This window comes from Hypanus sabinus, chromosome 9 (assembly GCF_030144855.1).
Source record: "Hypanus sabinus isolate sHypSab1 chromosome 9, sHypSab1.hap1, whole genome shotgun sequence".
In the NCBI taxonomy this organism is placed as follows: Eukaryota; Metazoa; Chordata; class Chondrichthyes; order Myliobatiformes; family Dasyatidae; genus Hypanus; species Hypanus sabinus.
The window spans coordinates 41,890,480-41,914,551 of NC_082714.1; the positions used below are offsets into that span (position 1 = coordinate 41,890,480).

Sequence of the window (24,072 nt, forward strand, 5' to 3'; positions counted from 1 at the left end):
GTCAAACATTCAATGTGTGAAAAGGAAAGAACAAATTGTGCAAACAATTTAAAAAATCTTCAGAACATGAAGCACAGGGTCCCCAGGAGTAGGTGCACAGTCACAGAGCCAGATCAGTGGTGCAGTCTATCCAGGAGCTTGATGGCTGCAGACCACAGCTATGGGGTTAGGTTCAGTGCTGAGATGAGTGCCAATGGTTGCAGGCCATAGCTGCAGTCAGTTCAGCGCTGAGTAAAGCCTCACGGAGTAATGAGCTGAACGCCAGTTTTTCCTTCGCCCTCGGCCGCAACATCTTAAATTTTTAATCTGGCTCGGTGTTTCTATGTTAATTCTCAGCCAGTCATGAAGGTCCCTCTGAATCATTAAAAGCACCTTTCAATCATTAAAAAAAACTTTTCCTTTTTCTACAAAAATGGCTGCTTTCGCGTTTTCCACATTACGATCTATCTGCCATATCCTCACCTGTTCAGATAATTGGTATATCATCCCCTCCTTCCCTTCTCAGAGGACATGATGTATTAGCAGCAAGCTTGGATAGATTCTGCCAGATTCCCTCATCCAAATCACTGGCATGGATTGTGAAAAGACTACACCTGAGATCCCTTCGACCATTTATTGCTATATTCTGTTTTCTGGCCATTACCCAATCCTGAATACACACGAAGCATATTACCCCAATATTGTGCACGCTCAGTTGTTATAAATCTCTTAAACGGACCTTCTAAAAGGCCTTCAGAAGATTCAAAAGCTCCATATCAACCGGTTTTCCCTAATGCAATCTGCTGATTATAGCCTTAGCCAATGGTGCCCTTTCATTAAAGTACAACAGCTCCTCAGTCCTCCTCAGAACTTTATTTTCAAAGTTCACTATTAATCCTTCTGTAATAACATTTTATCAACAATGTTTTCTGTCCCTTCCAACCCCCCTTCTTGAAGATTGTGATTATATTTGCTACCTTCCAATCTGTGATCAAGATTCTGGAATCAATTGAATTTTTCAAGATGATGACCGTGCGCTTGTTCATTTGAGTTTAAATAATATCAGTTCCAATTTTTGTTGGCTATATTTAAAAATAATGAATTTTCTTCAATTACTAGTTTGTTTAAATGCAATAATTGAAAATCACAGTTTAATTCTCAGGTGGTTAACACAGACATTTAACAATTACTGGTGTTTTGTTAGCAATCTGTACCTATTAATAGAGATCATACAAATTTAAGATATTTGAATTGATTAATTGTACATATACAAGGTCCTTCAAAATGAGGGAAATAAGCTGACCAATGAAAAGGACTGTGACTGTAATAAAGTTGTGTTCTGACAATAACCAACAATACTTAGTATCAATTTGTATGAAATTTAAAGAACAAAGGTTTGTTGACACTTCTAGTTTCATGAAAAAATTAAGCAAAGAATATTTGTTTCTCACACCCATGCAAAACTAAATAATTTTTTTGAATTAATAACTATCGGTTATAAATTAAGCTTTAATTGTGTTTACTGTAAAGAAAATATTTAAGATCTCAAGATAAAACTCAACTACATATAACTGGTAATTAATGAAAGGTATTGATAATTCTATACTATAGTTGGAAAACTATTTAAGTAATTTCTGATCAACCTGTTTCCCCAGCTGATATGCATGTTTAGAAGATTGAATGCCGTTGGAGCACCACAAACCACTTCTCAGCTACCAGCAGATGTCCTGATATTCTACACGTAAGAATTCCAGTAATTTTATATCTGTTTATTTTAGTAAAATAGATATTTAAACAGCTCTTTCTAATAAAAATGTATCTATTCCACATATTGTTCTTTAAAAGAGTTTGTATTTATTGACTTAAATCACTCCATGCTTTTGTTACCTCTAGATGTGGCCATGTGAAATTTCTCCTAGCCAGCAACCCAGTTCACAAAGTGCAGCTCATTCCTAAAATACGCTATGTCCAATAACGCTTCAATTATCCATAACCCCTGAGGTCACATATCTGCACTGCTCTAAGCACCTAAATACATCCTTTATAAAATTCTCCGTTTCCTGTTCAAATTGCTCTGTATCTCCACCCTGTCTCCTTTTAACCTCTATTAGTTCTAGTCATCCAGTAACACTCATTAAAAATGGAATGGGCAAATCTTATCAAATGTACGAAAATCACAATGCTTCAAACCAGAAAATGAGGATAGAATCAGGTGAATATAATCACTTTAGTAATTGTTTAATGTTTAAACTGTTGAAGCCAAACCAACACACACAAAATGCTGGAGGAACTCAACAGGTCAGACAACATCTACAGTGAGGACAAAATGGTCAATGTTTTGGGCCGAGACCCCAGAATCTGCTGAATTTCTCCTGCATTTTGTGGGTGTTGCTCTGCATTTCCAGCATCTGCAGAATCTCTTGTGTTGAAGCCAACACTTAAAGTGTAGTCATTTCTTTCTTAAAATCGTCAAATATAAGTATATTATCAGTTAACTAATGGGATTCAGTCTGTGACATTTATCATTTTAGCCCTGAAGCATTCCAGCCTGAAAACTGTACAAACTTCTTCCGTGCTGTTGGGCATGCCAACCTTAATGTTCTGTCAAGAGAATCTCAAGAACGGAAGAATCTGTTAAAAGAAGCTAATAGCTGCTTGGTGAGTGCATATTATTTTTTAATAAGTTTTGTATTTAATGAAATAAATGCTGAGAACAGAACTAATTTTCTGACCATGTTGACACCAAGTGGCAAACCAATACTTCACTGTTTCATAAATGCAAGGCTGAAGATCCAATATTAACCCCTGTGGAACACACTTGTCAACAACAGCCAGCCAGAAAAGGCCCCCTTTATTCCCACTCTTTGCCTTCAAAGCCAGCCAGTCTTCTGTCCATACTAGTATCTTTCCTGTAAGACTCGTGTGGCACCTTGTCAAAGGCCTTCTGAAAATCCAAATAAACATCTTTTGAATCCTACCTGTTACTTAAATAATTCCAATCGATTCGTCATACAAGATTTCCCCTTAAAGATATCTTCCTATTTTATTGTGTACCACTAAGTGCCATGAAACTTCATCCTTAATAATGGACTCTAACATCTTGCCAAGCACTAAAGAAAGGCTTACTGGCCTATAATTTCTCGCTCCCTCCCTTCTTAAAGAGTGCAGTGTAATTTGTAATTTTCTAGTTCTCCGAGACCATTCCACAATCTAGTGATTTTTGAAGGATCATTACTAATGCCTCCACAACCTCTTCAGCTGCCTCCTTCAGAACCCTGGGATGTAGTCCATCTGGCCCAAGTGACTTGGGTACCTTCAGATCTTTCAGCTTCCCAAGAATCTTCTTAGTGAAAACAACTGCACTCACTTCTGCTGTTCCCCCCCCCCCCCCACACTCCCAAGAGGATATCTATTGCTTCTCTGCCTGTAAGAATGTTTGAGGGCAAATCTCACACAAACTGCTGGAGGAACTCAGCAGGCCAGGCAGCATTTATGGAAAAGAGTCAACTCTTCAGTCTGAGACATCGACTGTACTCTTCTATAGATGCAAGCTGGCTTGCTGAGTTCCTCCAGCATCTTGTATGTGTTGCTTGGATTTCCAGCATCTGCAGATTTTCTCATTTGAATGCAAATCTACTGCATTCCTCTAAAAATTGACCTATTTCAATAATTAGGTATCCCACATTAAAGTGATGCTTATAATCAGGTAAACATCAAAATATTCAAAAATATAAAGCAAAATAATAATGTTACAGGAATTGACAATGACCTGCACATATTTTTTCCAAAAGCAATTATCTTCTGCACATTGAAATTTGAATATTATTTTCCTTGGTTATTTATTCATGAAAGCACGCTATCCACGAAATATTTCTGTTATAGAAACTCAGAAACTGGCTTGCATCAAAGTGATAAAAATGCCTCACAGTTTTGCATTCTTCATCTCCAAAAATATTGTGAATTGTCTTTTCTTGCAAACTATTCGTAGTACTCAGCTGGGTCAATGGTTGTGAAAAACCAATGAACATTTTAACTGCAGAACTGTGGAAATGCGTCGAATTCACCATATTGTTACATGTTTGGGATCACCATTGGCAAAACAGTAACTGCAGGTTTCCAGAAGCATGGAACCTAAATGCAGGTTTATAACATAAACGTATCTGCAATGAGGAATTCAGATGAAGCCGGTTTATCCAAGTAAATTATTAGGGCATGGAATACACAAGGTGAATAGCATAGGTGGTTCTAAAGAGAAGATAAATAAGCAACTTGTCAAAGAAAAGGTAAGCTGACGGGGCTAGATAAAGAGAAGTGGGGAGAGATTTGCAAGCAGCATAGACCCAATGTGGCAGGTTCAAGCCAATGACCCACTTCCTTTCCGTACATAGAAACATACAGCACAATACGGGCCCTTTGGCCCACAAGGTTGTGCCGAACATGTCCCTACCATGGTGCACATTCCCTGGGCTATGGAATTTTGTGTACCCATAAAGCATTAAGTACAATGGAGTTTAACACAATATTTTTCTCACTTGCTTTCTTACAGAATATTTCAGGTGAAGGCTTGTCAAGAGATAATGTGATGATACTAAATAATTTAGTCTGTGACTATGATGGAGACATTACCAAAGCGGATATTTCTGTATTAGAGGCTTTGAAAAATTGCAATGAATATACATCTGATCAACAGAATGCAATTAATATCTTGCTTAATAATAGAACACACATATATGGGTGAGTTGCAAAATTATCATTTTTTCACATGGAATGTTATTAAAGGTCGTCTATTAACTAATACTCTTTCAGCCTTGTATTTTAAGTTCTACTAAAATCTGATGTTTCAAAGTTTCTTGTGTCAAACATGAATCATCTGATAGAATGATGCTAACACAATGAAGTGAGAATTTAGTGTTATCCTTTTTTTTATTAAGTAACAGAGAATACATGATTGAAAAGCTGTATGTATTATAGGACCAATTTGAAGACTGATTTTTGTTTTGAGACTGTTTTTATAATATGTAGTAAATGGAACATCTACCATATATACATTTCATACAACTCAGCTATATAGCTTTAAACACAAAAAGTTTTTGAATTCCTATTGCTATGAAATATTTTAAAAGTAAATTTATCTAAATAAACTACTTGCATGGTAGAATTAATTTTAAATACTGCATTATAATTGTATACTTCTCAATTTCTCTTCAGTGATATCTCCACATGGAATACTTCCACACTAGAAAGTTTGGGACCACTTGTGTTTGCTCTGAATGGAAATACGTGGAAGAAAGTGAAGAAGGTATAACATTATCAAAGCCTTGAACCTGTATTATATTAAAATATGTGATAAATGTGATAAATGTGCTAGACTTTGCATCATGACATCTGGCTTCTGGTTTTATAATTAGTGGATTTGTAATGGGGAAAATTTATATAATTTCCTCCTAAGTCTACCTTTATCTACAAGACTAATAGTTGTAACTGAGGAAATAATATGGGTTAAACGATATTACTGGGCAAACTAAGATCCTGGATAATCAAACTATTTTAAGAGCAGGATGGTTATGCTGCAACTGTACAGGGTACTGGTGAGGCTGCACCTGGACTACTGCGTGCAGTTCTGATCTCCTTACTTGAGGAAGGATATACTGGCCTTGGAGGTAGTGCAGAGGAGGTTCACCAGGCTGATTCCAGGGATTAAGAAGATTAGACTGTGAAGAGAGATTGAGTCACCTGGGACTGTACTCGATGGAATTCAGAAGAATGAAAAGAAATCTTATAGAAACATAAAATTATGAAAAAGATAGATAAGGTAGAGGCAGAAAAGTTGTTTTCACTGGTAGATGAGACTAGAACTAAGGGGCATAGCCTCAAGATTCAGGTGAGTAGATTTAGGACAGGGATGAGGAGGAACTGCTTTTCCCAGAGAGTGGTGAATCTGTGGGATTCTTTGCCCAAAAAAAGCTGTGGAGGCAACCTCAGTAAATATATTTAAGACAAGGTTGGATATATTTTTGCATAGTAGGGGAATTAAGGGTTATGGGAGGAAAGGCAGAGAGGTGGAGGTGAGTCCATGGCCAGATCAGTCATTAACTTATTGAATGGCAGAGTAGGCCCAACGGCGCAGGTGGCCTACTCCTGCTCCTATTTCTTATGTTATTATGACTCTGAACATCTCTTCACTGCTAGCCACTGAAGGAAGTGTCTTCCTAATTTGATAGCCACATTCTTGTATTACATCATCATACAACCTTTATAACTACATAAAATGAGATGGTAGTTTTTCCCCAACCTCCCTGAAATTACACTTTATTTATGTTCATGAAGGCTAACCAATAACCATTTACAAGAATCTTCCTCTTCATTTTTTTCAGCCTCTTCTGTCTTCGATGCCTTCAGTTTTTCTGTAGGCAGTGCAAATAACTATTGTAGTTCTCTAAGCACAAACTAAGAAAACACAATATCGAATAGCAACAGTCGGTATTTGTTGTTTCTGTAATACACAGGGCATCTCCAGAATTGTGCATATTGGCTTGAAGCCACTCCTACCTTAACTTTACCAAAGATGCATAATAGACCCCATTTCCACCCCTGAGCAAGCTTTCCACTGCACTCAAAATGAATTGCACTTCAAAAGCAAGAAAATCTGAAGTACTCCATGGCCCAAAGCGAAATTGTCCTTCATATTTCATTCAGAAAATTATTTTTAAAACTATTTGTTTTCATACTTACAGATATAAAGGAGATTATGGTGCGCCTTGAGTTCTGACAAGCATAAGTTTTTTAACATGAATTTTAACTCATTTTTCAATTCGTTTTTCCAGTGGAAGTAATATGATGATTTTTAATGGTAATTTTCTGTCTACAGTCTGTTATCTTAGGTGGCTTGAAAAGGTACGTGGGGAGACGATCCGATTTCAAAATTCAAAGACAGCGAGACTTGCTCCAAAGGCTGTCCTTGCAAACAATATCAAAACGTGGAGCAGGTACATGGTTTCTTTCTACATGTTTGAAATTTTGCTGGAGGGTTCCCAGGAGATTTAGTTCAAGTAAAATTTGCACGTGTTATTCAAAATGAGATTGTATTTAGGTCAAAATGTGTCCATCTAACCCTACCAAAACAGAGAGGTTTCCCAAGGGTGCTTGATACAAGCCAACCCATTTTAAATTTGTCTCGGTGCTAACATTTCTGAAGTATTCCCTCAATTTAGACAATGAAAAGCAAATTAAATGAATTATGTAAATTGCAACATTCCAGGAGGAAAGTTGTGTTGTCTCCAATAACAGTGTCCCTTTAGTAGATCACTTTAACTGAGCCAGATGCTCTCTGTCGATAAGTTTGTCTTCTGATGTTGACAATTCTCATATCACACATGACAGAGCAGTACTTGAGATTAATATTGAAAAACTGTATTGCTACATGACCCCTATTTAAAAGAGAAAACTTGACCCAAAGGGAATGCTTTTACAGAATTGCTTTTCTACAAATTGGGAGTCCTCACTGAGGATTCTTAAAAGTTAACTTACAGGTTGAAAAGAAGGCAAATGAAACGTTAACCTTTATTTCAGGACTAGAATATAAAAGCAAGGATGCAGTACTGGGGCGTTATAAGGCATTGGTCAGGCTGCAGTTGGAGTATTGTGAACAGTTTTGATCAGGCTTTGGAGAGGGTGTAGAGGAGGTTCATGAGAATGATCCTGGGAATTAAAGTGTTACTGTATCGGGAGAGTTTGATGGCTTTGGGCCTGTACTTGCTGAAACTTAGGAGAATGGGGTGGGGTGGAGGGGCGTAAGGATCTCATTCAAATCTATAGAATATTGAAAGGCCTAGTTGATGTGGAGAAGATGTTCCCTGTAGTGGGGAGTTTTGGACCAGGAGCCACATCCTCAGGATAAATGGGCGTCCTTGCAGAATGGAGATGAGGTGGAATTTCTTTTGCCAGATGGTGGTGAATCTATGGAATTCATTGCACAGACAGCTGTGGAGGCCAAGCCATTGGGTATATTTAAATCAGAGGTTGATAGGTTCTTGATTCATAAGGCTGTCAAAGGTTATGGGAAGAAGTCAGAAGACTGGGGTAGAGGGGCTAATAAAACAGCCGGGATGGTATAGTAGAGCAGACTTGATGGGCCAAATGGCCTAATTATGCTCCAATGTAATGGTTTTACAATGCCAGCAATAAATTCCGCAATGTATAACATTCCCCAAAAACTGAAGGTCCAAAATGGAGATATTAAGCCAAAGGTGCAAAAGTTTGATCACAAAGGAGATTTAAGGGGTGTCTTTTAGAACGGGGAATAAAAGTAGAGAGGTTTATGGAAGAAATTTTAGAATTTGAAGTCCTGACAGCCAAAAGCATGGCAACTAATGGTAAAGTGATTAAATTCAGGGATAGTTAGTGTCCAGTATTAGAACTGAACAGCTATTATACTCCTGGAGAAGGAAGGTAGGACCATTACTGGAATTGAAAATGAATATGAGGATTTCAAAAATGCACATTGGTTTACAGTTAATTTAGACCACCAAATTTTGAATTTAACTGTGAGAATAACAAAGGGAAGCCAACCAGGAGTCTGCTGGTTTTAGATGAAGGATTTCACAACAAGTGAGCTGAAATAGAGTTGGTGTATAACAATGTTACAGAAATGAAAATGAGTAGTCTTGGAGATTATTCAGATATGTGATCCAAAGTTCCTCACAGGAGCAATTAAGGTACCGATGTTGTAGATATTCTCATTCAGTTACAGATATTTACCCAAGAGGAGATGAAAGCAGTAGCCTTGAATGGAGTTTAAGGCAATATTTAGTTGAAGTTTCTACTTTCCTGGATGTTGATTAAGCAGTGAGAGTAATGATGACGGAGCTGCTTGTTCTGAAAATTTACGCTTAGTTTGCAGATGTTTCTAAAAGGCAGCATGGAAAGCAGAAATAGGAGGAGAATAAGTAGAAGTACTTGGGAAGCACAGTATTAAGGTGTAGACACAGAGAACAAAACCTTTTACAAATGATTGCCTGGCCTTAACCACATAAGAGTAGAACCAGTCAAGTGTAAAATCAAAAGCATTTGAGGAGCACAGTTTGTCAAATACAACCGAGACTACATACAGGTCACAAAAGAAAACGGAGGGAAATTCACATTGGGACATACCAATGATTTTATGAGCCATTTTGATTACAGTGACAGGAATGGAAATTTGATTAAAGCTCAATAAAGTTTTGATAAAAACTTCAAAGGCTACAACATATGAGAATTTTAGCAAATAGTTGCAGATACAAGATAAAGGAAAGAAAAGGTTTTTGTGAAGAATAGGACAATACCTATGGGAAAGAACTGTTTAAAAGAAAACTAATGCAAGTAACATGAGGGAATTTGAACGGCCAGCAACAGGGAGCAGAAGGCAAGTCTCATGGATAAAATTTCAGAGGGGATGAAGGATAATGGAAGATGTTATGTTTTGTAACTCCAAAACATAAAACTAACTGAAAGAAAAATGCAGAAGCAGGAGTTTTGTTTTGCATTGTTTTTGAGGCATACATACGATATGGTGGCGTAATGACGTATGCCATTCACGTACTTTTATATATAACACATAATGAATTATTTAAACAAAGAACATTTAAACAATGTATTTACAATATTAATCAACTATCACTGAAATATTAAATACCTAACAGGAGAGAAATGAGAGAATGAAATGCGTTCCTCAAAATAAATCATATGATTGTATTTACAGAGTGTACAATTGGTGAAATAACAGGATCTATGACATTTGACGGCACGCTACCTGCACAATACGGAGCAACAGATTTAGAAAAATGTCTCAATAACACTGTACTAAAGGATTACCTGTTTCAGCTTGGAAGTCTTGCTTTCTCTGAAGCACAACTTGGAGTTTTAAAGGAAAAATTAAATCAGGTAAAGTGGACGGTTTAAAAAATAAACTGCTGGTTCGAAAGAAAACTAACTAGCATTTAATGGCCTCTGTTAGATGTACAATCTGAATACAATTTTACCATGACTGAGGGAGAAATTACATTGAAGGGAATTCCATGCCAATCATAAGTTTCACATTTTTATAATAATTACACTGAGAAGTTTTGTCCTTATGTTTGCTAATTTTACTATGCACCATAAAATTCCTTCCTTCATGGCCACCATTTCAAGAAATAGCTTCAACAACATAATTCAAATAGTAAAGTGCAAACACGAGGAAATCTGCAGATGCTGGAAATTCAAACAACACACACAAAATGCTGGTAGAACACAGCAGGCCAGGCAGCATCTATAGGGAGAAGTGTTGTCGACATTTCGGGCCAAGACCCTTCGTCAGGACTAACTGAAAGGAAAGATCGTAAGAGAATTGAAAGAGATTTCAAATCTCTTACTATCTTTCCTTTCGGTTAGTTCTGACGAAGGGTCTCGGCCCAAAACGTCAACAGCGCTTCTCCCTGTAGATGCTGCCTGGCCTGCTGTGTTCTACCAGCATTTCAAATAGTAAAGTAGTTGTTTTTTTGGAGAAACAATTTGGGCAGTATTTGCACAGCAGAGAAAGTGCTATATCGAGGGAGACAGGCTGGTTGTTGTATGGATAAGACCAGAGTAACAGTGGTAGGTCTATTTAGCTCACTTGAGCCTTTCCATCATTCCTTTTGAAAAGGGCTGATTTGTTTTAATCCTGTCTTTGCTTACTGCTAGAATTTAGTTAGATAAGACGTTCAGTCTTGTAATTTAAATTTTAATTGCCCTTGCTCTTGTAACATTTGTCGGAAGTAAAAAAAGATTGCCAAGTTTTCAGATTTCAATATTAACTGAAATAACAAATGGAATTTTATCAATTCACAAGCACACTCAGAGTCCTGGGCTGCTTTCAGCATTTTAGAGTCTAGCAGCACTTGTAATTAGCACAGCTCAAGGAGTCATCTGTTACAACTTTGTGATTGATCTGAACTTCCAGCTTTATCCAGACCGGAGTACCAATCCACAATGGCAACATTTTAAACTTGTGCTGATAATTTCAAATCATCAGGTCAACTGATTGCTAGCTCAGTCTTTGAGGCTGCTGGTTGTTGTTGACCTGCTGTCTGGCACCTTTTAAGTCTGTACAGCCTCTTCTGTGGTTGGGTTTTGGTGATTAAACCAGAGACTTCTCTTGGGCTAGGCTGCATAGGATGGATTAAGAATTGCCAATGGGTAGATGTTTTTCCTGCAAGCCAACTACTTTTTAATAAACTAAACATAACAGCTGTGATGCAAAGCAAATGGACTAAAGGCAGAATGGAGGGTGGATGCTTCAGAAGTTGTTTCAGAGTATCCAGAAGCAAATACAGATTACAAATGTCCCTCTATCAAGCTTTTCTGCTAAAATTCATATCAGAAGAGGGACAAGAAATAATCATTTATAAGTACTTGAGTTCTGTAATGGAATACATCTGTATTCCATTGACAACAGTTCATTTTAATAGCACTTTGGCCAAGAATGGCAGCCTAGACAAATAACCACAAATAGAAATAGGAAGTAAATACTAAAAAAAATAGAGATAAAACAAGACGCTAGAAATAGTTTTTATTGAGCTTTCATTGGAATTGAAACAATTGCACTGGCTTTCACTTCACATGCTTCCTGATTAGCTGAGCAGTCCATTGTTTTATTTATTTCAGAGTTCTAGCAAACGTAGCTTTTGCATTTAGAGACAGACTAATTAAAGTGCAGGTGACCCCGACATTTTGGCCTTTTGGTTAATGGAAGTTTACCATTAGAGAATTCACAAACCACCAATCCGAGATACAAAGTTTATGGGGAAAAAAGTAGATAGATAAATATGTATTTTTCCTCAGTTTGGGTTTCTTGACCCATGTGCAAACAACATGGCTTTATTTTATGGAGAAATTGCTATACAGACCATTATGTTGAAATACAAATCCCAACCCCATCCTATCCCCCTGCTAACATAGAGCACAAAGCTAAAGGCTTGACATTGCATCAGGTGCTCTGTGTCTAAATATAAAAAGGTCTGGTCTGAGAAATTGTTCTTGTTCCAAATATTCTTTTATAGAAGAATGGAGTGTATATGTTAGAAAATGACTTCATTTGTTTGTGTTAGTCTATAGTTGACTGGATGGAGCTCAGCCTATTTGATAGCATTTTCTAGTCAGTGGAAAACAACCAAAATTGTCTCCAATACAACCATGGGTGGTAATACTAGAGCTGCCAAGCACAAAACTCCATTCTAAATACTAGGGCCTGATCGTTGGTGCTAACACAGTATCAGCAGTCTCAGATGCTCCTTTCCCAATATTCTAATACATTAGCTTAATGAAAGGTAGGAGAATTGAAGATAATATTCTTCATCCTGTTACAACTAGCAACAAAAACTGCACTTTCAGCATTTAGAGTTCCCACAGACAATATCTCCGCAGCAGCTCCAGGACAGAATAACTTTCTCACTCAACCCGGAGATTTACCAAGATGCTGCCTGGTTTAGAGAGTATGAATTATGATCAGAGATTAAGGGAGCTAGGGATTTACTCTTTGGAGAGAAGGAGGATGAGAGGAGACATGATAGAGGTGTATAAGATATTAAGAGGAATAGACAGAGTGGACAGCCAGTGCCTCTTCCCCAGGGCACCACTGCTCAGAACAAGAGGACATGGCTTTAAGATAAGGGGGTTATTAGAGGAAGGTTTTTCACTCAGAGAGTGGTTGGTGTGTGGAATGCACTGCCCGAGTCAGTGGTGGAGGCAGATACACTAAGTGAAGTTTAAAAGACTACTAGGCAGGTATATGGAGGAACTCAAGGTGGGGGGGGGTTATATGGGAGGCAGGGTTTGAGGGTCAGCACAACATTGTGGGCTGAAGGGCCTGTAATGTGTTGTACTATTCTATGTTCTATGTTCTATATCCCTCTCTTGAGAGTTAAAGGGTGACCCATTTATTTGCTTTTCTTGGGCAGCCTAGTATGACGGTACAATTTGCTAAAGGATCTTTATGAAAGATAGAACATTGTTTAAATAGCAAGCAGAAAGTAATTGTTTTGTTTTTCTTTCCAAGCTCCAATTATCCTTCGTATTGCCTATTAGAAAAGATTAAAAATTTGAATCCCTAAAGCATGTATAATGACTCATCTATATTTTACATCTTTCTTAAATAGATTTATCCAAGTGGAATTCCAGAAGACAAGATTCAGTTACTGGGATATATTACTTCAGTGTACACCGCTACTGATGTTAACATGTGGAATGTAACCGAACCAGAGACCCTTTCAGCTGCATTGCCAAACAGCCAGAGTGATGACGTGGTACTGTAGCACTTGTAGAAACTTGTATATTATATATATAGAGAGAGTAATTGTCTTAGTTCAAAGCAATTGTAATGAAACCCGCATAATCTCACCTGGACTTTTTATGGTTTGGTTTTGGATACTTTGGGGTAGAAATTTGTCCAAGTTTGATTGAGCAAGATGATATCGTAGCTCTTTCTTGTATCCCACCTCCAAAATTTACTACCCAAGAAGCCAGTGGATTACAGTGCACAACATTTTCTATAGATTTGGCACAAGCAATAGAAGCCAAATGTGTATTACACTGAACTATAGAATGATCAGAGGAATAGAGAATATAACTAATTGGGCTAGCAAGAGACTCAAATTTCTTTTAGCAGCTCCTTCAGCATTTAGCAGACTTAGGAATTAAAAATAAATCTATTATTAGTTTCAATAGAATCCCTTGTAAAAATTCAAAAATCTCATAGTTTGCTGATGAATCGGAGACTATTAGTATTTCCAAGATAACTTTTAAATATTAATACTTTGGGGAGAATAGAGCTTTGAAAGAGTGGGAAAAAAAGCCACTTAGGAACATTAATGGGGTGACTCCATTTCGAAATTCAGCCAGGGTTACTTCAATTGCAGCATTTTTCAGAAGAGTACAATGTTTATACACAACTATGTTATACATTTAACTTGTACAACCAAGGACTAATTTCTACCTCTAAAAATCACTGAAATCTTGTTTTAAATCAAATCCAAGCTGTAAGATTTCTCTGTAGAATTAGATTTGGTGCTCTCAACTTAATTCCCAATGGTTGCAAAAATACAGCTCAAAATTGCCAATGGGAACAGGCCCTAAGGCCCACTGTGACCATGTTGCACATTATATCTGTCTACACTAATCCCATTTACCTGCATTAGGTGCATAGTCTTTCATTTTTTGGCAACTCAAATATCTGTCCAGATACTTAAATATCATGATAGTATCTGCCTCCATCACCTTTCCAGATAATGCATTCTTGATTCCAACCATCTTCTGTCTGGAGAGAAAAAAATATCTTCTAGTGGTCCTTGGATTCTCTACCTTTCACCTTAAACCTGTGCTTTTTTGTCTTAAACACCATGAGAAAAAGATTTTTACTATCTGCCCTATTTCCCTCTTAATTTTATATTCCTTCTGCAGGCCATTTCTTCTTCTCTGAAGGAAATTAAATCTAGCCTATCCAGTTTTTCCTTGTAACTGGAAAGCTCCAACCTATGCAACATCCTGGTTAAGGTCCTCTGAATCTTTTTCAGAGCAATCACATCCATTCCACAATGTGCCAAGCAGAACAACGCATAAGACCATGACATATAAGAGCAGAAGTAGGCCATTCGGCCAGTCAAAACTGCTCCACCATTCAATCACGGGCTGATCCAATACTTCCAGTGACCCCCACACCTCTGCCTTCTCCCCATACCCTTTGATGCCCTGGCTAATCAAAAACCTATCTATCTCTGCCTTCTACACCCAATGATTTGCCACACGCGGCAAAAAATTCCACAGATTTACCACACTCTGACTAAAGTACATTCTCAGCATCTCAGTTCTAAAAGGACAACCTTCAATCCTGAAGTCATGCCCTCTTGTCCTAGAATCTCCTACCATGGGAAATAACTTTGCCATATCTAATCTGTTCAGGCCTTTTAACATTTGGAATGTTTCTATGAGATTCGCCCCCTCATTCTCCTGAACTCCAGGGAATACAGCCCAAGGGCTGCCAGACATTACTCATACAGTAATCCTTTCATTGCTGGAATCATTCTCGTGAATCTTCTCTGAACCCTCTCCAATGTCAGTATATCCTTTCTAAAATAAGGACCCCAAAATTGCACACAATACTCCAAATGTGGTCTCACGAGTGCCTTACAGAGCCTCAACGTCACATCCCTGCTCTTATATTCTATACCTCTAGAAATGAATGCCAACATTGCATTCACCTTTTTCACAACAGACTCAACCTGGAGGTTAACTTTTAGGGTATCTTGCACAAGGACTCCCAAGTCGCTTTGCATCTCTGCATTTTGAATTCTCTCCCCATCTAAATAATAGTCTGCCTGTATATTTCATCCACCAAAGTACATGACCATACACTTTCCAACACTGTATTTCATTTGTCACTTCTTTGCCCATTCCCCTAAACTATCTAAGTCTCTCTGCAGGTTCTGTTTCCTCAACACTACCCACTCCTCCATCTATCTTTGTATCACTGGCAAATTTAGCCACAAATCCATTAATACCATAGTCCAAATCCGTACTCCACTGGTAACTGGCAGCCAGCCTGAATAGGATTCTCTCTGTTTTCTGCTGACCAGCCAATGCTCCACCCATGCTAGTAACTTCCCTGTAATTCCATGGGCCCTTATCTTGCTACGATGCCTCATGTGCAGCAACTTGTCAAAAGCCTTCTGAAAATCCAAGTACACCACATCTACTGCATCTCCTTTGTCTACCCTGCTTGTAATTTCTTCAAAGAATTGCAGTAGGTTTGTCAGGCAGGATATTCCTTTCTGGCTTTGGCCTGTCTTGTCATGTGCCTCCAGGTACTCTGTAATCTCATTGCTAACAATTGATTCCAACAACTTCCCAACCACTGATGTCAGGCTAACAGGTCTGTAGATTCCTCTCTGCTGCCTCCCACTCTTCTTAAATAGCAGAGTAACGTTTGCAATTTTCTAGTCATCTGGAATCTATCAATTCTTGAAAGATACTCAAGGAGGGACCAACCCAATGTTTTATAAATTTGTAACATGATGGCCCAGTCCTTGAATTCTGTGCCACACCTAATGAAGGCAAGCATCCTATATGCCTTATTTATCATCTTATTTACCTGTGCTGCCACTCATAGGGATCTGTGGACTTGGTTCCTGAAAGAGGCAGCACTTCTAGTCTCTATACTCCCGGGGGCCTTGTCATTCACTGTGTACATCATATCCTTTGCCTTCACCTTGCACTTGACAGGATTAAACTCCACTTCGCTCAAACTTTCTAGGTGATCTATGTCGTGCTGTAGCCACAAACAACTTGTCTCACCACCTCCCATCAACAAAATTGAATGTATCATCTGCACACTAACATATCATACCTCCTGCGTTCATATCCAAGTTGTTAATTTGCAGTATAAACATCAAAAGATCCAAGCATCAAACTTTGTGGTAAAATCTACACTGAACAGGCTATGAAATTCCACAAAAAGAAATGGAAGTGTTCTTCTAATACAGTACAGGATGTTGCTTGGAGAATGGGTTGAAGAATCAGATTTATTGTCACTGAGATGTTGTGAAATTTAAATGAAAGTAAGAGTGGCCCTTCTGCAATTAATTGCTGCAGTAATGTCAAAAAATTGAGCTATTATTCCATACAGCTTGAAAATTCAATAATTAAAAAGACCAACAACATGCAAGTTCAAAAATGAAATTGGAAATTAGGTGTATTTGAATGTTAGTTTGCTATGAATTTAAAATCTTAACTGAAAATATTCTCCTTAACAAGCTTTTCTTTTTAACTTTCAGAGCAAAGCCATTGTGTCAAGATATTTAAGTGCATCTGGAATAATAGATACAACTGTACTGAACATTATAGGTGGTAGAGTGTTGTGCCTTCTTGATGAAAGTCAACTAAACAAGATTAGTCCTACAGATATTAGGTGAGTGTCCTACTTTGCTCAAATCATCAAGATGCTGACCTAATTACTTGCACTTGCTGCTTGGTTATCCAAATTGCCCATGTAAATCAGTTTGTATATCAAAGGATCTTATAAAACAGTGGAAACTCTCTTTTTCATTGGTTGCTCTTTATCCGGAAGAAGAAACCTAGTTTCCCCTCAATCTGTATTCGACAATCACGAATAATGTTAATTACAGTACTTTGGGATATTCTATTTATCCCCTTTGAAATTTATGGCCTTTAAGAAATGGTCTACTTACACACAACAGAATGCAAAGAAAACTATAATGTGCATTTTGATTAATATAACCACAATTAGATGTAATCACAAATAATTCAGTTAACAAGCCACAGCTTATTATAAACACATTTATCATGTACGGTTAAATGGATTACGGTTAAGTGGACCAGTACCAATTATTTTGGCCCAATTAAGCAGCTGCCACATTTAGCCGGTTTCATGGAAACAGCAAAAAGATATATTTTAAAAAAAGACTGAGTAACAAATAATGCACTTAAATGAAATACAGAACAAATTGGAACTCTACCAATATCACTACAGTACTATAAACTGTGCATTACTTCCTAATACAGTATCAATGGGAGGAATTCATTCAGTGTGCTCTGCTGCATTCTTTTGATTGACTGCAAATGACCAAAATCAGTGCAGACACCTAGTGCAGATAATGGTCTGCCTTCAAACAATGCTTTTCATGACTGCATCCTCTTTCTTCATGTTCATTGCATTGTTAAAGATGATTGTTGGTACCTTCAAATTCTTTGTAGTTCCTAACTTGCTGAAGCAGTGAAATTGTCTCATTTTCACACCCAGCCTGAATACTTAAAACTGCAGTGAGCATGCTGCTTATTTCATACCTACTATCAGTGACAAAAATCATTGCTTTTTGAACACAAACACATGCAACTGACACTATTTAAAAACTGTTTGCTGTAAGCACAGTGTAGTGTCTAATGGCCATGTAAATTCATGCAACTAACTAATGAAACTGTTCAGCAACAACCTCCTACCCCAATTAAACCACATATTGTCCAAAATAAATGAAGAGAATTGATTAGTCTTTGTTCTTTGAGTTGTTCAAAATAAGGTGCTGGTCTGATTAACCAATAGCTTAATTAACTGGAATCCAATGTATTTACAAAATACTTAAATAAAGTATTACTTAAATACTTAAAGTATTATTGTAAAGTGCAATTACATAAATAAAAGATGGAATTTCTGTGTTGGGTATTAGTGATGTGGTAATGCGGCATTTGGGGGCGGGGGAGGGTTATGCTGATGGTTTCTGAGTGAACAGTAGTAGTTTGGGTGCTTTTTCTTTTGTTCAGCCCTTTTCCGTAAGGTTCTTAAATTCAGACCTGAGATCTTATCCTTGGTGCTGCATAATGCCAGACTTGTTCACAAACCTATTATAAGTGCTTTTAGTAACGCTACTTTTAAATATTGCTGTTCCTGTTGAACATTCACCAGTGAATAACATATTAGGAGATAAAACTATGGTGCAATTCTACATTTTTCTATCTTACGACCTTGAATTCTTTCCTCCAGCACTGCAAACCCGCTGAATATTCCTTCATGTTCTCCATCAAAGAAATTAATAATTTACGACAAAGCAAAGAGTGTGATTGAGTTACAGAACAGTGATCCAGTCATCTACTATAACCAGATCAAAACCTACTTGGGTAAGTGTAACTAAGACTGGTAAATAATAGAGAAATTGTTCTGAATTATACAAACTAATTATTTGCAGGGGCTGCTAAAAATAAAATGCACTTCCCACAATTAATATAATAACAAGACTTCAGCATGTATGTTTTAAAAGTATGTAATTAGTCAGAATAAGGTATAGAGTATCATAGATATTCTTTTACATTTTATTGGGGAAAAAAATTCCTGTCACCCAACATCTATGTAATTGGAGAGGTATAGTGATGGTGGCAGGATAAATAATAATTACTTAGGTGTGACAATAAGATGCTGATTTTGACAAGCCATTAATTTAAATTAATATGAAAAATTGAGTGTCATAACCCTAAACTGTAACTTTCAAATCTCACATTTTGCTTGTAGGTTTATTTTAAATTCAGATCTTCTACATTTTAATCCCAGTCAGAAACTGTGAACATGAATGTCAATGCATTTTGTCAATGTGCACATGATCATGAAAGAATCAATAGCCTCGGCCCAACCTGAGTGCTTTTCTTTCTTGGGCACCTGCCTCTGAGTGACTTTGAGACCATGCTGGTGCTGCCATTCCATGAAGGACACTAGCTATGAGCAGTGAGAAAACATAGCACAGTGCAACCCAACAACCCTGATGGCCTTCTGACAGTTTACACTCTCTCTGGATGTTTTCACTGTTTCTGTTTCTGTTGCTGATGATCAAAAACTTCAACAAGCTTCAAAACACACTGAGGCAATTTGAGGAAACCAATATAGAAACCACAGATGGGTAGGAGTTTCCTAAGCAGACTGGTGGATGAGTAGACTGAGGAGGTGCACTTCTTTCATTGTTTTTACTGGACCTCTTTATGCACCTAATGCATGGATTTCAGGTCCTCAACCCCATTCTGAATACTCCTCCAACACTTTGAGCGGTCACAGGCAAGAGTTTCCCAGTGGAGAAGTTGCACTTCTTGCAGAAAACCCTAAAAATATCCTGGAATTTTTTCCTGTCTACTTGGTCATCACTTTCTGTAACAGAGCTCAGAATAGAGTGTTGGGAAGAAAACAAAGTTTAATTAATGATCGGCATATTGAGCTGGGAGAAGATACTGATGTCAGTATTCTTACCCTTCCAGGGGATTTGGAGAATTTTGCAGAGACCGTGTTAGCGGTATTTCCCAGTGCTTTTTTCAACTGGTGCAGGTGGCCCAGGTCCCATACACACATAGAAATAGAGAGAAGTGAATGAAGCACCAGCTGGTCATCTGCTTGATCCAACATGACTAATGCTACGACGTGCCTTAAAACGATGTGAATGACTCTTGTTTCTGTATCTTTTAATGATGTACTTGCACAAGAGGTACAGAGCCGTTTCTTTTCAGATGTACCATGCTGAGCTTTCTGACAGACTGCATCACTGTCCAGGTGGCGGGTTACTGCACAGGATCAAAAGAACCTACAGAAAGTTATAAAATTAGTCAGCTCCATCTTAGCTGGGTGCTAGCCTCCATAGTATTCAAGACATCTTCGAGGAGCAATGCCCCAGAAAGGCGGTGTCCATCATTTAGGACCCCCATCACCCAGGACATGTCCTTTTCTCATTGTTACCATCAGGAAGGAGATACAGAAGCCTGAAGGCACACACTCAGCATTTCAGGAACAGCTTTTTCCCCTCTGCCATCCGATTCATAAATTAACATAGAACCCATGAACAATACCTCACTTCTATGATTTCTGTTTTTGCACTTCTTTTAATCTAACGCTTTAATATACATTTGTATACTTACTGTAAAACATTTTTTCTATATTATCATGCGTTGTATTGAACTGCTGCCATTAAGTTAACAAATTTCACGACGTATGCCAGTGATATTAGACCTGATTCTGATTCTGATTTTCTTCTAGGTGGTGCAAGTGCTGCTCACTTGCAGACTCTGGCTTCAAAGAAAATCACTATGGATCCCTCTGTATTCCTGTCACTAAATCCTGATGAATTAAAAGTACGTAGAAATTAAACATTTCTCTTCAACCATAAACTCACAGCAAATTCAAAATGTGTGTGTTGCTAACGTGGTCAATACAGAGTGATAATAATTCTGATAACATTTCTTTACATTGAAATCTTTTAGCTTTTAGAAATGTAGAGTCTGGCTTTAGTGTGGAAAATTATGGTGTTAAAGATGTTGCCCCTACCCACACACTGGGAAGTACAATTGAACTTTTGGTGTGCACTAAGTTCAATTATCTCAACTGGGGTTGCAGGTTAGATGTTGCAATTGCATGTGCGTGCATACACTCAAAGAGTGAAGACTGAGTTACCTTGCCCTTCCTTTTAAAAACAAATGATCAACCAGTACCCATTCCAGTATTAAAAAAAAAATCATGTACTTACATTGTAGGTAATGGAGGGCTGCAGCCTTTTTAAATGTAATAGTCATTGACCACACAACAACCCAAAGAAAGTACTTGGGTATGATGTAATTAAAATTATGTCCACTGAAATTGTTTAAGCATTTGATTAATAGATCACTGCAAGTTTTTCCCAATGCACAAGTGAATTGATGGAGAATTTAGAAATTGGATTACTGTGAAACCAATCAGAGTCCACTGCCAAGAAGGCCCACCAGCGCCTTTACTTCCTGAGAAAGCGGAAGAAACTTGGCCTGTCCCCTAAAACCCTCACTAATTTTTATAGATGCACCGTAGAAAGCATTCTTCTAGGGTGCATCACAACCTGGTATGGAAGTTGTCCTGTCCAAGACCAGAAGAAGCTGCAGAAGATCGTGAACGTAGCCCAGCACATCACACAAATCAATCTTCCATCCTTGGACTCACTTTACACCACACGCTGTCGGAGCAGTGCTGCCAGGATAATCAAGAATACGACCCACCCAGCCAACACACTTTTTGTCCCTCTTCCCTCTGGGAGAAGGTTCAGGAGCTTGAAGATTCATATGGCCAGATTTGGGAACAGCTTCTTTCTAACTGTGATAAGACCGTTGAACGGATCCTGACCCGGATCTGGGCCGTACCTTCCAAATATCCGGACCTGACTTGCACTACCTTACTTTCCCTTTTTTTTTCTAATTATGATTTATAATTTAAATTTTTATTATATTTACTTTGATTTGTACTTCAGGGAGCACAAAGTGTAGAATCAAATATCGCTGTGGTGATTGTACGCTCTAGTATCAACTGTTTGGTGACAATAAAGTAAAGTAAATAGACGTTTGATGGTGGGGCAAATAGTCTATTCCATGCAGTTTGACTAAAACATTTAGTATCGTTGTGCACATGCAAATGACTCAATATTTAACAAATTATTCTATTTATTTTAAAAAGTTTTTAATATACTGATTGCGTTTGCATGTACAGGTATATTTCACAGACTGTGATGCATAGAGAAATGACCAAAAGCTGTGAAAGATGCTGAGGATCTTTTGAATTTACCATCCTTTACTCTTGTGGAGGCTCAATCTTGAGACGTATTCAAACTCAAAAGGATGAATTTTTGATCTATATGAAAGTCAAGGGGCAGCAGGAATAGGCAGGGAAATGGAGCCAAGCACAAACCATGATCTTGTAGAATTGCAGAGCAAGCTCAAGAGGTCTGCTTCTGCTCCAGTTGCTTTTGTTCCTATATATAAATGTATTCTTTTTGGCTTCCTATTCACTTTTCAAAATTTTTCTCACATTTTAATTCTGAATTAAATTTCTAATGAATCAGTCTGAGGAGTCCAAAATTGCAGATTCCTGTAAGTTGTGTATAATTCTTTTTCATTTCAGGAACTCAGTGCCAATGAATTGAAAAATCTGCTTGGAATTAACCTTCAAACTGTTAAAACTAATGAAAATACCACGTTAGTCAAGACTTGGATTGCAGAACATACAAAAAGTGAAGTGAGGAGCTTGGGGCTTGGTCTAACAGGAGGAAAGTCTGACTCACTACCTTCTGGCTTAATTAATATCCCAGGTTAGTAGTGTCCATCGCAGTTTTGTTGATAACTAATAGAAATGACAAACTCAGGAGGAATTCAAATTTTAAAATAACTTTTTGTTTATTTTTCTAGTAATAGAATCATCGTCATCATCTATCAACAGGAACTATCTGTGGTGTTTAATTCACTCCTTCTCCATCAGTACAATAATCATTGTATTACAAGCATGGTTGTGATAGATACAGAGACTTAATCTGTAAACTAACGTCAGAGTAAATTCATAATGTCTATGTACAAGTGTATGACAATCAACTACTAAAAACTGATTGAATGACAACATTAACATTTACAGTTAGCTTAAATGTATATAATATTTAACATACAGAGTAAATATTTTAAATTACGAATTCAGTTTTGCATTTTGAAAGTGATTCTAGGAGCTTATTAATAGATAAATTATCAGGTCACCAAAATATTACCAGGAAGAATAAGAAAGAATCTATTTAATGAGATTTGTGATTTAGTATATAAGTTAATTGAGATTTAAAAAAACTTTAATAATCATTAAAATATAGTAATGTAATACACAGTTCAGGTCAAATGTTATTTTCAGGGTTTTTCTATAAATTTTGATGTAAGGAGTTGTCAACAGATAGAAATACCAATATTTTAAAGTAAATAAGCAAGCAATTTATATTTAACTCAGATGGGTGTAATTATTACTTATCTCAAACATGAAAAATGTGATGATTTTTTAATTAAATGGCAAACAGTAAGGACAATCAAATGAAATGCATATTTTGATAATAAAAACTTACATTTTCCACATTTTAACTTGTGTCTTCTTCACTATGAGCATTAATTTCTTGGTATCAATGAATCTGTCTAAACAGGAAGTTGGCGGTAAGTGACTGGGAGTGTTGGTAAATAATGTGTTCCGCCAGAGATCTCAGTTGTGTGCCACAGGAGTCCCATTTGCAAAATGATGGATTGCTTTATGCTTTGTTCTGACAATTAGCAAAAAAAAACAATAAGTGCGTGGCCAAAACCAGGATTGTGTACTGCAATTCAGAACAAGAAAATATGAGCAGAAGCAGGCTATCAGGTCCTAACAGTATGATCGTGGCTGAATTATGGTGGCCTTAACTTCTTTTCTGTGATATTTCTCCATAAACCTTCCCATAACCTTCAGTCTTTTGGAGTCATAAAGCACTGCAGCACAGAAACAGGCCACTCAGCCTATCTAATCCATGCCAAGTTATTATTCTGGCTTGTCCCATTGTCTTGCACCTAGACCATGGTCCTCCATATCCCTCCCATCAATGTACTTCTCTTAATTGTTCAGTTGAACCTGCAATCACCACTTACAATAGGAGCTTGTTCCACGGTCGCACCACCTTCTGTGTGAAGTAGTTCCCCCAGTTCACCTTTCACCATTAACCTTTGGCCTCTAGTTCCGGTCTCACCCAACTTCAGTAGAAAAAGCCTGCTTGCATT

The 24,072-nt window shown here is 37.5% G+C and overlaps 1 protein-coding gene across 1 annotated transcript in view; it reads left to right on the top strand.

Annotated features, from left to right (window-relative positions):
• The window catches only part of LOC132398985 (uncharacterized), a 165,249-nt gene extending 141,862 nt beyond the window's left edge, over nt 1-23,387 (top strand). Inside the window, exons 120-131 of the mRNA XM_059978822.1 lie at nt 1,635-1,720; nt 2,511-2,637; nt 4,526-4,713; nt 5,188-5,278; nt 6,848-6,965; nt 9,716-9,897; nt 13,131-13,277; nt 16,800-16,933; nt 18,521-18,654; nt 20,543-20,637; nt 22,424-22,610; nt 22,708-23,387. Coding sequence (XP_059834805.1) covers nt 1,635-1,720; nt 2,511-2,637; nt 4,526-4,713; nt 5,188-5,278; nt 6,848-6,965; nt 9,716-9,897; nt 13,131-13,277; nt 16,800-16,933; nt 18,521-18,654; nt 20,543-20,637; nt 22,424-22,610; nt 22,708-22,811 — 1,593 coding nt within the window. The 3' untranslated portion in view covers nt 22,812-23,387. The remainder of the gene's footprint in view (nt 1-1,634; nt 1,721-2,510; nt 2,638-4,525; nt 4,714-5,187; nt 5,279-6,847; nt 6,966-9,715; nt 9,898-13,130; nt 13,278-16,799; nt 16,934-18,520; nt 18,655-20,542; nt 20,638-22,423; nt 22,611-22,707) is intronic.
• The last annotated feature ends 685 nt before the right edge of the window (nt 23,388-24,072 follow it).